The sequence below is a fragment of the Oncorhynchus mykiss genome, chromosome 5, assembly GCF_057628025.1.
Source record: "Oncorhynchus mykiss isolate SJ-2025 chromosome 5, ASM5762802v1, whole genome shotgun sequence".
Classification (NCBI taxonomy): Eukaryota; Metazoa; Chordata; class Actinopteri; order Salmoniformes; family Salmonidae; genus Oncorhynchus; species Oncorhynchus mykiss.
The window spans coordinates 4,001,322-4,013,477 of record NC_143026.1 but is presented as its reverse complement, the minus strand read 5'-3'; the positions used below and the strand labels follow the sequence as shown (position 1 = coordinate 4,013,477).

Here is a 12,156-nt window from a genome sequence, read left to right as displayed (position 1 = left end):
AGATAGAGAGAGTGAGAAAGACAAAGAAAGAAAGAAACACAGAGAGAGAGAGCTTAGCTGTAGTACAGTCAGAGCACGAGCCTGGACAAAACACAGAGAGTTAGTGAGGCTGGTCAACTCATTAAACTGCAGCAGCTCGTGGAGGAGATTAGTCAGTCAATATGACATGGATGTCAGTATTTAGCAGAGCTGGGAGAAACTAGACTGTTTTTCTGGTGCCTACTGCCTCAGATGAGACTTGATTACACAACTAATGAGGATATTGGTTGATGCCCCATTGGGTCCTGCCCCATTGGTTCCTGCCCCATTGGTTCCTGCCCCATTGGTTGATGCCCCATTGGTTCCTGCCCCATTGGTTCCTGCCCCATTGGTTGATGCCCCATTGGTTCCTGCCCCATTGGTTGATGCCTCATTGGTTCCTGCCCCATTGGTTGATGCCCCATTGGTTCCTGCCCCATTGGTTGATGCCCCATTGGTTCCTGCCCCATTGGTTGATGCCCCATTGGTTCCTGCCCCATTGGTTCCTGCCTCATTGGTTCCTGCCCCATTGGTTCCTGCCCCATTGGTTGATGCCCCATTGGTTCCTGCCCCATTGGTTGATGCCCCATTGGTTCCTGCCCCATTGGTTGATGCCACATTGGTTCCTGCCCCATTGGTTGATGCCCCATTGGTTGATGCCCCATTGGTTCCTGCCCCATTGGTTCCTGCCCCATTGGTTGATGCCCCATTGGTTGATGCCCCATTGGTTCCTGCCCCATTGGTTCCTGCCCCATTGGTTGATGCCCCATTGGTTCCTGCCCCATTGGTTGATGCCCCATTGGTTCCTGCCCCATTGGTTGATGCCCCATTGGTTGCTGTCTCATTGGTTGCTGCCTCATTGGTTCCTGCCCCATTGGTTGCTGCCTCATTGGTTGCTGTCTCATTGGTTGCTGCCTCATTGGTTGCTGTCTCATTGGTTCCTGCCCCATTGGTTCCTGCCCCATTGGTTGATGCCGCATTGGTTCCTGCCCCATTGGTTGATGCCCCATTGGTTCCTGCCCCATTGGTTGATGCCCCATTGGTTGCTGTCTCATTGGTTGCTGCCTCATTGGTTCCTGCCCCATTGGTTGCTGCCTCATTGGTTGCTGTCTCATTGGTTGCTGCCTCATTGGTTCCTGCCCCATTGGTTGGTGCCTCATTGGTTCCTGCCCCATTGGTTGATGCCTCATTGGTTGATACCTCATTGGTTGCTGTCTCATTGATTGCTGTCTCATTGGTTCCTGCCCCATTGGTTGATGCCTCATTGGTTGCTGCCTCATTGGTTGCTGCCTCATTGGCTGCTTCCTCATTGGTTGCTGCCTCATTGGTTGCTGCCTCATTGGTTGCTGCCTCATTGGTTGGTGCCATATTGGTTACTTCACGTCAAACAGTAGAACATTAGAGGGACTGAAAGTGGCCAAGGGACAGACTGTCATTTGGTCATTGTGAAAGCCCTGAGCTTTACTGTGAGCCTATGACCTCCCTGCTCATGGCACTTGATTAAAAGGATACGTTGGGATTTTGGCAATGGGGCCATTTATCTACTTCCCCAGAGTCAGATAAACTTGTGGATGACATCTGTATGTCTCCGTGTCCAATATGATGAAAGTTAGAGGTAGTTTCACGAGCCAATTCTAACTAGTGTTAGCTCAATGACTGGAAGTCTATGGGTATCTATTAGCATGCTAGAGAGAGGGATTTAAACTCTACAATGACTGGCAGTCTATGCAAACATGACATTGTTGCAAACATGAGATTGTTGCAATTGTGTATAGAGAATGGAACGTGTACTGTATTTCTAAGTGGTAGGGCACCTCTAGTGGTGCAAAGATGAAGTACACCCTGAGTATGAGACTGAGTACCCTACAAAGCACATCCTGCAGGCCCAAGAATCAGGTATGGTAATGAAGGTGCAGTACAGAGTTGATATCTACTCCATCCTGAGCACCAGACAAGAGATTCACCAATCACAAGCCAGTGGTAGATAGGGGCCAAAAGTTGCAATGCAATTGGGTAGGTTAATGTTGTGTTCAACAACAGCAATTGCCAGTACAAAGCTGGCGACCCCCTACAATCTCAATCTCTCTCTCTCTCTCTCTCTCTCTCTCTCTCTCTCTCTCTCTCTCTCTCTCTCTCTCTCTCTCTCTCTCTCTCTCTCTCTCTCTCTCTCTCTCTCTCTCTCTCTCTCTCTCTCTCTCTCTCTCTCTCTCTCTCTCTCTCTCTCTCTCTCTCTCTCTCTCTCTCTCTCTCTCTCTCTCTCTCTCTCTCTCTCTCTCTCTCTCTCTCTCTCTCTCTCTCTCTCTCTCTCTCTCTCTCTCTCTCTCTCTCTCTCTCTCTCTCTCTCTCTCATTTGAAACATCCAATATCCAACCAAGTGCGGATAATAATAATGAGGATATTCTCATCATGACATTTCCAATTAGAAACATCCCCAGATTACCAGTCTCTACAGTACCAGTCTGGTAGGAACCCACCAGTCCCCAGATTACCAGTCTGGGAGGAACCCACCAGTCCCCGGATTACCAGTCTCTACAGTACCAGTCTGGGAGGAACCCACCAGTCCTCAGATTACCAGTCTCTACAGTACTAGTCTAGAGGCATCCACCAGTCCCCAGATTACCAGTCTCTACAGTAGTAGTCTAGAGGGACCCACCAGTCCCCAGATTACCAGTCTCTACAGTACTAGTCTAGAGGGACCCACCAGTCCCCAGATTACCAGTCTCTACAGTACTAGTCTAGAGGAACCCACCAGTCCCCAGATTACCAGTCTCTACAGTACTAGTCTAGAGGAACCCACCAGTCCCCAGATTACCAGTCTCTACAGTACTAGTCTAGAGGGACCCACCAGTCCCCAGATTACCAGTCTCTACAGTACTAGTCTAGAGGAACCCACCAGTCCCCAGATTACCAGTCTCTACAGTACTAGTCTAGAGGGACCCACCAGTCCCCAGATTACCAGTCTCTACAGTACAAGTCTAGAGGCACCCACCCACCAGTCCCCAGATTACCAGTCTCTACAGTACTAGTCTGGGAGGAACCCACCCGTCCCCAGATTACCAGTCTCTACAGTACTAGTCTAGAGGAACCCACCAGTCCCCAGTTTACCAGTCTCTACAGTACTAGTCTAGAGGCACCCCACAGTCCCCAGATTACCAGTCTCTACAGTACTAGTCTAGAGGAACCCACCCGTCCCCAGATGATTACCAGTCTCTACAGTACTAGTCTAGAGGAACCCACCAGTCCCCAGATTACCAGTCTCTACAGTACTAGTCTAGAGGCACCCACCCACCAGTTCATGACGTGGTAATAACACTGCACTAGTGTACAATGACAAGAAATAAGGACTATGTATGTGTTTTGTGTGAGCAGGGATGAGGTTGGGGGTAGAATGAAGGCTATGACGCTAGTTGAGTACAAGAGACTATACAGGCAGTAGACCAGCCTGGATCACCCTAATCTAGATGTCCATGTCTACTGGGCTCCAGCAGGTGACCTATTGACAGAAATACACTGTATTCTCTCAATGAGCTTCTACTAGCTTCTACTAATAGCTCTAATAGCTTATATAGTTAGTATTACACAATCAGCAACACAAATATGAATGGTGAATAAATACAAATATAGAGGTTCAGAGATATTATGCTAACGACACAGAGAGAGAGAGAGAGAGAGAGAGAGAGAGAGAGAGAGAGAGAGAGAGAGAGAGAGAGAGGGAGAGAGAGAGAGAGAGAGGAGAGAGAGAGAGAGAGAGAGAGAGAGAGAGAGAGATTCAATCAGGAGATTCAATCAGGAACAAATTGCCATTTCAGAGCTATTTCATTTTAGCCCATCAGCAAATCAACAGGGAGGTAAAATAATAAAACGAGAAGTAATTAGGCTATTAAAAATACTAAACCGAGATTTGCAGGAACATTTTTAAACGGCCTGAATTGGTTCCCAAATTTGAATAAAACCGAGTAAAAGTCAAGCGTAAAGCTGTTGGCTTCTCTGCAACAGCACCATGACCAATACGCATCCAACGGCAACCTACCTCCAGCAATGTGCCAATTAAATACATCTGTATGCAACACACTACACAGGATCTATTTTGTGGGCACGCACACCCGCGTAGTTTACATGTTTCGACATTAAAATATTTGGTAGGCTATTCAGAGACTTACCATATGATGGTGAATCACCGGTGAGATAGCATAACCAGACAAATACCGAAAGTCTTTTCACCCAAAAACATCCAAATGATCCCTCCATGATTCCGATTCACCGCTGAGCGACACTGGTCCCACTATCACAAAAATCCTTTTCTAAAAACCACACAACCCACGAATCAATTCATGAGCGCAGTGCGTATGGAACCGGTTGCACAATGAATCTCCCAATACAATAGCAACAAAAAGCAGTCAGGTACGTCGGTGGTAGTTTCCAAGTTATGAAGAAACAACTAAAACCGTTTAGTTATTCATCTTTTTTTCAGCGGCAGTGCTCCAAGCGTAGCGCGGTAGAAACCCCCCTTGGGAAAGGACATGCGGGCTTCGGATCACCAGTAACGGGAGCTGTCCAGCGGTTCACTGTGAGAGACCAGCGTGAGAGAGAGGAGATGGGTGCGCGAATTAATTGATCTAACTGGGGGTTGGAGGTAAAGAGCGGAGTGATATTAACTCCGCTGAACCGGATTGGAACGTTTGGAGGATCGATGGAACTATGGAATAAACTGGGGGATGAGGGGGTTCTAGTATTGGGATTCCAGGCAGTTGAGGGGAATGAGAGAACTCGCCTGCCATCTCTGGTCACATTATGAACTGTCGATAAATGCCACTCATCTCCTGTGTGGTGGCGACCACCTTTAATTCGGCATTCACAACCTTTTCTGATTGCGGCCTGTGGACATTTGTATTACTATAGAGACAGAAGCGACATACATATTGACTGATAAGAATTAATTAAATATTGAGGGTCCCGTTTTGCATATGAACCATTCAGATGTATGCACACATGAGACAATTATTCAAGTCTAGGGGAGTGCAATATTACCTAAATATTATGAAGCATAAAAACATGACAGAGAAAACTATTTGAAGATGTGTGTCAGACTTGTTTTTTGCTGAGTTTAGTGGGTTAATCTTGTCTTGAGACATGAGGAATAGTCTACCTGGGTTAAATAACCTACCAGGTCAAAGGAATAGTCTACCTGGGTTAAATAACCTACCAGGTCAGAGGAATAGTCCACCTGGGTTAAATAACCTACCAGGTCAGAGGAATAGTCTACCCGGGTTAAATAACCTACCAGGTCAGAGGAATAGTCTACCTGGGTTAAATAACCTACCAGGTCAGAGGAATAGTCTGACCTAGATTCCTCTGGGTCCTCCCTTTTACTAGCTGATTCCTCCAGGTCCTCCCCTTTACTAGCTGACTCCTCTGGGTCCTCCCTTTTACTAGCTGACTCCTCCAGGTCCTCCCCTTTTCTAGCTGACTCCTCTGGGTCCTCCCTTTTCTAGCTGACTCCCCCAGGTCCTCCCTTTTACGAGCTGACTCCTCTGGGTCCTCCCTTTTACTAGCTGACTCCTCTGGGTCCTCCTCTGTACTAGCTGACTCCTCCAGGTCCTCCCCTTTACTAACTGACTCCTCCAGGTCCTCCCCTTTACTAGCTGACTCCTCCGGGTCCTCCCCTTTACTAGCTGACTCTTCTGGGTCCTCCCCTTTACTAGCTGACTCCTCTGGGTCCTCCCCTCTACTATCTGACTCCTCTGGGTCCTCCCCTTTACTAGCTGATTCCTCTGGGTCCTCCCTTTTACTAGCTGACTCCTCTGGGTCCTCCCTTTTACTAGCTGACTCCTCTGGGTCCTCCTCTGTACTAGCTGACTCCTCCAGGTCCTCCCCTTTACTAACTGACTCCTCCGGGTCCTCCCCTTTACTAGCTGACTCTTCTGGGTCCTCCCCTTTACTAGCTGACTCCTCTGGGTCCTCCCCTTTACTAGCTGACTCCTCTGGGTCCTCCCCTTTTCTAGCTGACTCCCCGGGTCCTCCCCTTTTCTAGCTGACTCCTCCAGGTCCTCCCCTTTACTAGCTGACTCCTCTGGGTCCTCCCCTTTTCTAGCTGACTCCTCCAGGTCCTCCCCTTTACTAGCTGACTCCTCTGGGTCCTCCCCTTTTCTAGGTGACTCCTCCAGGTCCTCCCTTTTTCTAGCTGACTTTGCTGATAACTACTTTATTGAGGAAACATGTACTAACTACTAAGCCTGTGATATGTGGTTGTCCCACCTAGCTATCTGTAGATGAATGTACTGACTATGACTGGTCCACCTAGCTATCTGAAGATGAATGTACTGACTATGACTGGTCCACCTAGCTATCTGGAGATGAATGTACTGACTATGACTGGTCCACCTAGCTATCTGAAGATGAATGTACTGGCTATGACTGGTCCACCTAGCTATCTGGAGATGAATGTACTGGCTATGACTGGTCCACCTAGCTATCTGGAGATGAATGTACTGACTATGACTGGTCCACCTAGCTATCTGGAGATGAATGTACTGGCTATGACTGGTCCACCTAGCTATCTGGAGATGAATGTACTGACTATGACTGGTCCACCTAGCTATCTGGAGATGAATGTACTGACTATGACTGGTCCACCTAGCTATCTGAAGATGAATGTACTGACTATGACTGGTCCATCTAGCTATCTGGAGATGAATGTACTGACTATGACTGCTCCACCTAGCTATCTGAAGATGAATGTACTGACTATGACTGGTCCACCTAGCTATCTGGAGATGAATGTACTGGCTATGACTGGTCCACCTAGCTATCTGGAGATGAATGTACTGAGTATGACTGGTCCACCTAGCTATCTGGAGATGAATGTACTGGCTATGACTGGTCCACCTAGCTATCTGGAGATGAATGTACTGAGTATGACTGGTCCACCTAGCTATCTGGAGATGAATGTACTGACTATGACTGGTCCACCTAGCTATCTGGAGATGAATGTACTGACTATGACTGGTCCACCTAGCTATCTGGAGATGAATGTACTGACTATGACTGGTCCACCTAGCTATCTGGAGATGAATGTACTGACTATGACTGGTCCACCTAGCTATCTGAAGATGAATGTACTGACTATGACTGGTCCACCTAGCTATCTGGAGATGAATGTACTGGCTATGACTGGTCCACCTAGCTATCTGGAGATGAATGTACTGAGTATGACTGGTCCACCTAGCTATCTGGAGATGAATGTACTGACTATGACTGGTCCACCTAGCTATCTGGAGATGAATACACTACTATAAGTCGCTCTGGATAAGAGCATCTGCTAAATAACTAACATGAGTGCACTGTGTAGGGAATAGGGTCCATTTGGAACATAACCCTGATGGTTCCCTTCAACAGAGAGGACAGACACGGTATGATTCATGGAGACAGGACAGGACAGACATAGGGGCCATTTGGCCCTGATGAATCCCTTCAACAGAGAGGACAGACACAGTATGATTCATGGAGACAGGACAGGACAGACATAGGGGCCATTTGGCCCTGATGAATCCCTTCAACAGAGAGGACAGACACAGGAGCACTATGGTTTTAAAGCCAAAAGTCACATCTCTGTGTTTGAACGTCTAAAGCAAATCCCCCTTTAAGGGTATTTCCTGAATACGCACACATAGTGTTCTGAACCACCGAGGACCAGTTTCCCAGATGCAGATTGAGCCTAGCCCTGGACTAAAAAAGATTCACGAATCATACTCTTTAGTCCAGGACTCATCTCCATGAATCATACTCTTTAGTCCAGGACTCATCTCCATGAATCATACTCTTTAGTCCAGGACTCATCTCCATGAATCATACTCTTTAGTCCAGGACTCATCTAAATGAATCATACTCTTTAGTCCAGGACTCATCTCCATGAATCATATTCTTTAGTCCAGGACTCATCTCCATGAATCATACTCTTTAGTCCAGGACTCATCTCCATGAATCATACTCTTTAGTCCAGGACTCATCTCCATGAATCATATTCTTTAGTCCAGGACTCATCTCCATGAATCATACTCTTTAGTCCAGGACTCATCTCCATGAATCATACTCTTTAGTCCAGGACTCATCTCCATGAATCATACTCTTTAGTCCAGGACTCATCTCCACGAATCATACTCTTTAGTCCAGGACTCATCTCCATGAATCATACTCTTTAGTCCAGGACTCATCTCCATGAATCATACTCTTTAGTCCAGGACTCATCTCCATGAATCATACTCTTTAGTCCAGGACTCATCTCCATGAATCATACTCTTTAGTCCAGGACTCATCTCCATGAATCATACTCTTTAGTCCAGGACTCATCTCCATGAATCATACTCTTTAGTCCAGGACTCATCTCCATGAATCATACTCTTTAGTCCAGGACTCATCTCCATGAATCATACTCTTTAGTCCAGGACTCATCTAAATGAATCATACTCTTTAGTCCAGGACTCATCTCCATGAATCATACTCTTTAGTCCAGGACTCATCTCCATGAATCATACTCTTTAGTCCAGGACTCATCTCCATGAATCATACTCTTTAGTCCAGGACTCATCTCCATGAATCATACTCTTTAGTCCAGGACTCATCTCCATGAATCATACTCTTTAGTCCAGGACTCATCTCCATGAATCATACTCTTTAGTCCAGGACTCATCTCCATGAATCATACTCTTTAGTCCAGGACTCATCTCCACGAATCATACTCTTTAGTCCAGGACTCATCTCCATGAATCATACTCTTTAGTCCAGGACTCATCTCCATGAATCATACTCTTTAGTCCAGGACTCATCTCCATGAATCATACTCTTTAGTCCAGGACTCATCTCCATGAATCATACTCTTTAGTCCAGGACTCATCTCCATGAATCATACTCTTTAGTCCAGGACTCATCTCCATGAATCATACTCTTTAGTCCAGGACTCATCTCCATGAATCATACTCTTTAGTCCAGGACTCATCTCCATGAATCATACTCTTTAGTCCAGGACTCATCTCCATGAATCATATTCTTTAGTCCAGGACTCATCTCCATGAATCATACTCTTTAGTCCAGGACTCATCTAAATGAATCATACTCTTTAGTCCAGGACTCATCTCCATGAATCATACTCTTTAGTCCAGGACTCATCTCCATGAATCATACTCTTTAGTCCAGGACTCATCTCCATGAATCATACTCTTTAGTCCAGGACTCATCTCCATGAATCATACTCTTTAGTCCAGGACTCATCTCCATGAATCATACTCTTTAGTCCAGGACTCATCTCCATGAATCATACTCTTTAGTCCAGGACTCATCTCCATGAATCATACTCTTTAGTCCAGGACTCATCTCCATGAATCATACTCTTTAGTCCAGGACTCATCTCCATGAATCATACTCTTTAGTCCAGGACTCATCTCCATGAATCATACTCTTTAGTCCAGGACTCATCTCCATGAATCATACTCTTTAGTCCAGGACTCATCTCCATGAATCATACTCTTTAGTCCAGGACTCATCTCCATGAATCATATTCTTTAGTCCAGGACTCATCTCCATGAATCATACTCTTTAGTCCAGGACTCATCTCCATGAATCATACTCTTTAGTCCAGGACTCATCTCCATGAATCATACTCTTTAGTCCAGGACTCATCTCCATGAATCATACTCTTTAGTCCAGGACTCATCTCCATGAATCATATTCTTTAGTCCAGGACTCATCTCCATGAATCATACTCTTTAGTCCAGGACTCATCTCCATGAATCATACTCTTTAGTCCAGGACTCATCTCCATGAATCATACTCTTTAGTCCAGGACTCATCTCCATGAATCATACTCTTTAGTCCAGGACTCATCTCCATGAATCATACTCTTTAGTCCAGGACTCATCTCCATGAATCATACTCTTTAGTCCAGGACTCATCTCCATGAATCATACTCTTTAGTCCAGGACTCATCTCCATGAATCATACTCTTTAGTCCAGGACTCATCTCCATGAATCATACTCTTTAGTCCAGGACTCATCTCCATGAATCATACTCTTTAGTCCAGGACTCATCTCCATGAATCATACTCTTTAGTCCAGGACTCATCTCCATGAATCATACTCTTTAGTCCAGGACTCATCTCCATGAATCATACTCTTTAGTCCAGGACTCATCTCCATGAATCATACTCTTTAGTCCAGGACTCATCTCCATGAATCATACTCTTTAGTCCAGGACTCATCTCCATGAATCATACTCTTTAGTCCAGGACTCATCTCCATGAATCATACTCTTTAGTCCAGGACTCATCTCCATGAATCATACTCTTTAGTCCAGGACTCATCTCCATGAATCATACTCTTTAGTCCAGGACTCATCTCCATGAATCATACTCTTTAGTCCAGGACTCATCTCCACGAATCATACTCTTTAGTCCAGGACTCATCTCCATGAATCATACTCTTTAGTCCAGGACTCATCTCCATGAATCATACTCTTTAGTCCAGGACTCATCTCCATGAATCATACTCTTTAGTCCAGGACTCATCTCCATGAATCATACTCTTTAGTCCAGGACTCATCTCCATGAATCATACTCTTTAGTCCAGGACTCATCTCCATGAATCATACTCTTTAGTCCAGGACTCATCTCCATGAATCATACTCTTTAGTCCAGGACTCATCTCCATGAATCATACTCTTTAGTCCAGGACTCATCTCCATGAATCATACTCTTTAGTCCAGGACTCATCTCCATGAATCATACTCTTTAGTCCAGGACTCATCTCCATGAATCATACTCTTTAGTCCAGGACTCATCTCCATGAATCATACTCTTTAGTCCAGGACTCATCTCCATGAATCATACTCTTTAGTCCAGGACTCATCTCCATGAATCATACTCTTTAGTCCAGGACTCATCTCCATGAATCATACTCTTTAGTCCAGGACTCATCTCCATGAATCATACTCTTTAGTCCAGGACTCATCTCCATGAATCATACTCTTTAGTCCAGGACTCATCTCCATGAATCATACTCTTTAGTCCAGGACTCATTTCCATGAATCATACTCTTTAGTCCAGGACTCATCTCCACGAATCATACTCTTTAGTCCAGGACTCATCTCCATGAATCATACTCTTTAGTCCAGGACTCATCTCCATGAATCATACTCTTTAGTCCAGGACTCATCTCCATGAATCATACTCTTTAGTCCAGGACTCATCTCCATGAATCATACTCTTTAGTCCAGGACTCATCTCCATGAATCATACTCTTTAGTCCAGGACTCATCTCCATGAATCATCCTCTTTAGTCCAGGACTCATCTCCATGAATCATACTCTTTAGTCCAGGACTCATCTCCATGAATCATACTCTTTAGTCCAGGACTCATCTAAATGAATCATACTCTTTAGTCCAGGACTCATCTCCATGAATCATACTCTTTAGTCCAGGACTCATCTCCATGAATCATACTCTTTAGTCCAGGACTCATCTCCATGAATCATACTCTTTAGTCCAGGACTCATCTCCATGAATCATACTCTTTAGTCCAGGACTCATCTAAATGAATCATACTCTTTAGTCCAGGACTCATCTCCATGAATCATTCTCTTTAGTCCAGGACTCATCTCCATGAATCATACTCTTTAGTCCAGGACTAAGCTTAATTTGTGTCTGGGAAACCAGACCCTAAAACCCGATCAATTCACTATAGGCATCTTTTAAACACATCTAATACTCTCAACGGAAGTTGCTTGATTAAACAATATTGACATTGTTATCTACTGACTAGGAAAGAAGGGCACGTTTAACTCAGAGGATAACAACAGTCAGCGGCACACTTTACTTTTGTTAATCTGGAAACGGATATTAGCCCCGGGGCTTCCAGTGAATGAGGAAAAGGAAATTAAAACCACACAATAGGAAAGGTCTCCTATTGAAATGAGCCAGGCTGCAACGTCCTCCCCCCTCAACCCCCATACACACTGGACTGGATCCTACATGGACCCCCATACACACTGGACTGGATCCTACATGGACCCCCATACATACTGGACTGTATACTACATGGATCCTACATGGAACCCCATACACACTGGACTGTATACTACATGGATCCTAC

General features: G+C 45.3%; 1 protein-coding gene across 2 annotated transcripts in view; it reads right to left on the bottom strand.

Moving 5' to 3' along the window:
• Positions 1-4,800, bottom strand: part of LOC110513199 (netrin receptor DCC) — a 607,044-nt gene extending 602,244 nt beyond the window's left edge. For both annotated transcript variants that reach the window (XM_036976621.2, XM_036976622.2), the window contains exon 1: positions 4,179-4,800. In XM_036976621.2, coding sequence (XP_036832516.2) covers positions 4,179-4,266 — 88 coding nt within the window. In that variant the 5' untranslated portion in view covers positions 4,267-4,800. The remainder of the gene's footprint in view (positions 1-4,178) is intronic.
• Between the last annotated feature and the right edge of the window lie 7,356 nt (positions 4,801-12,156).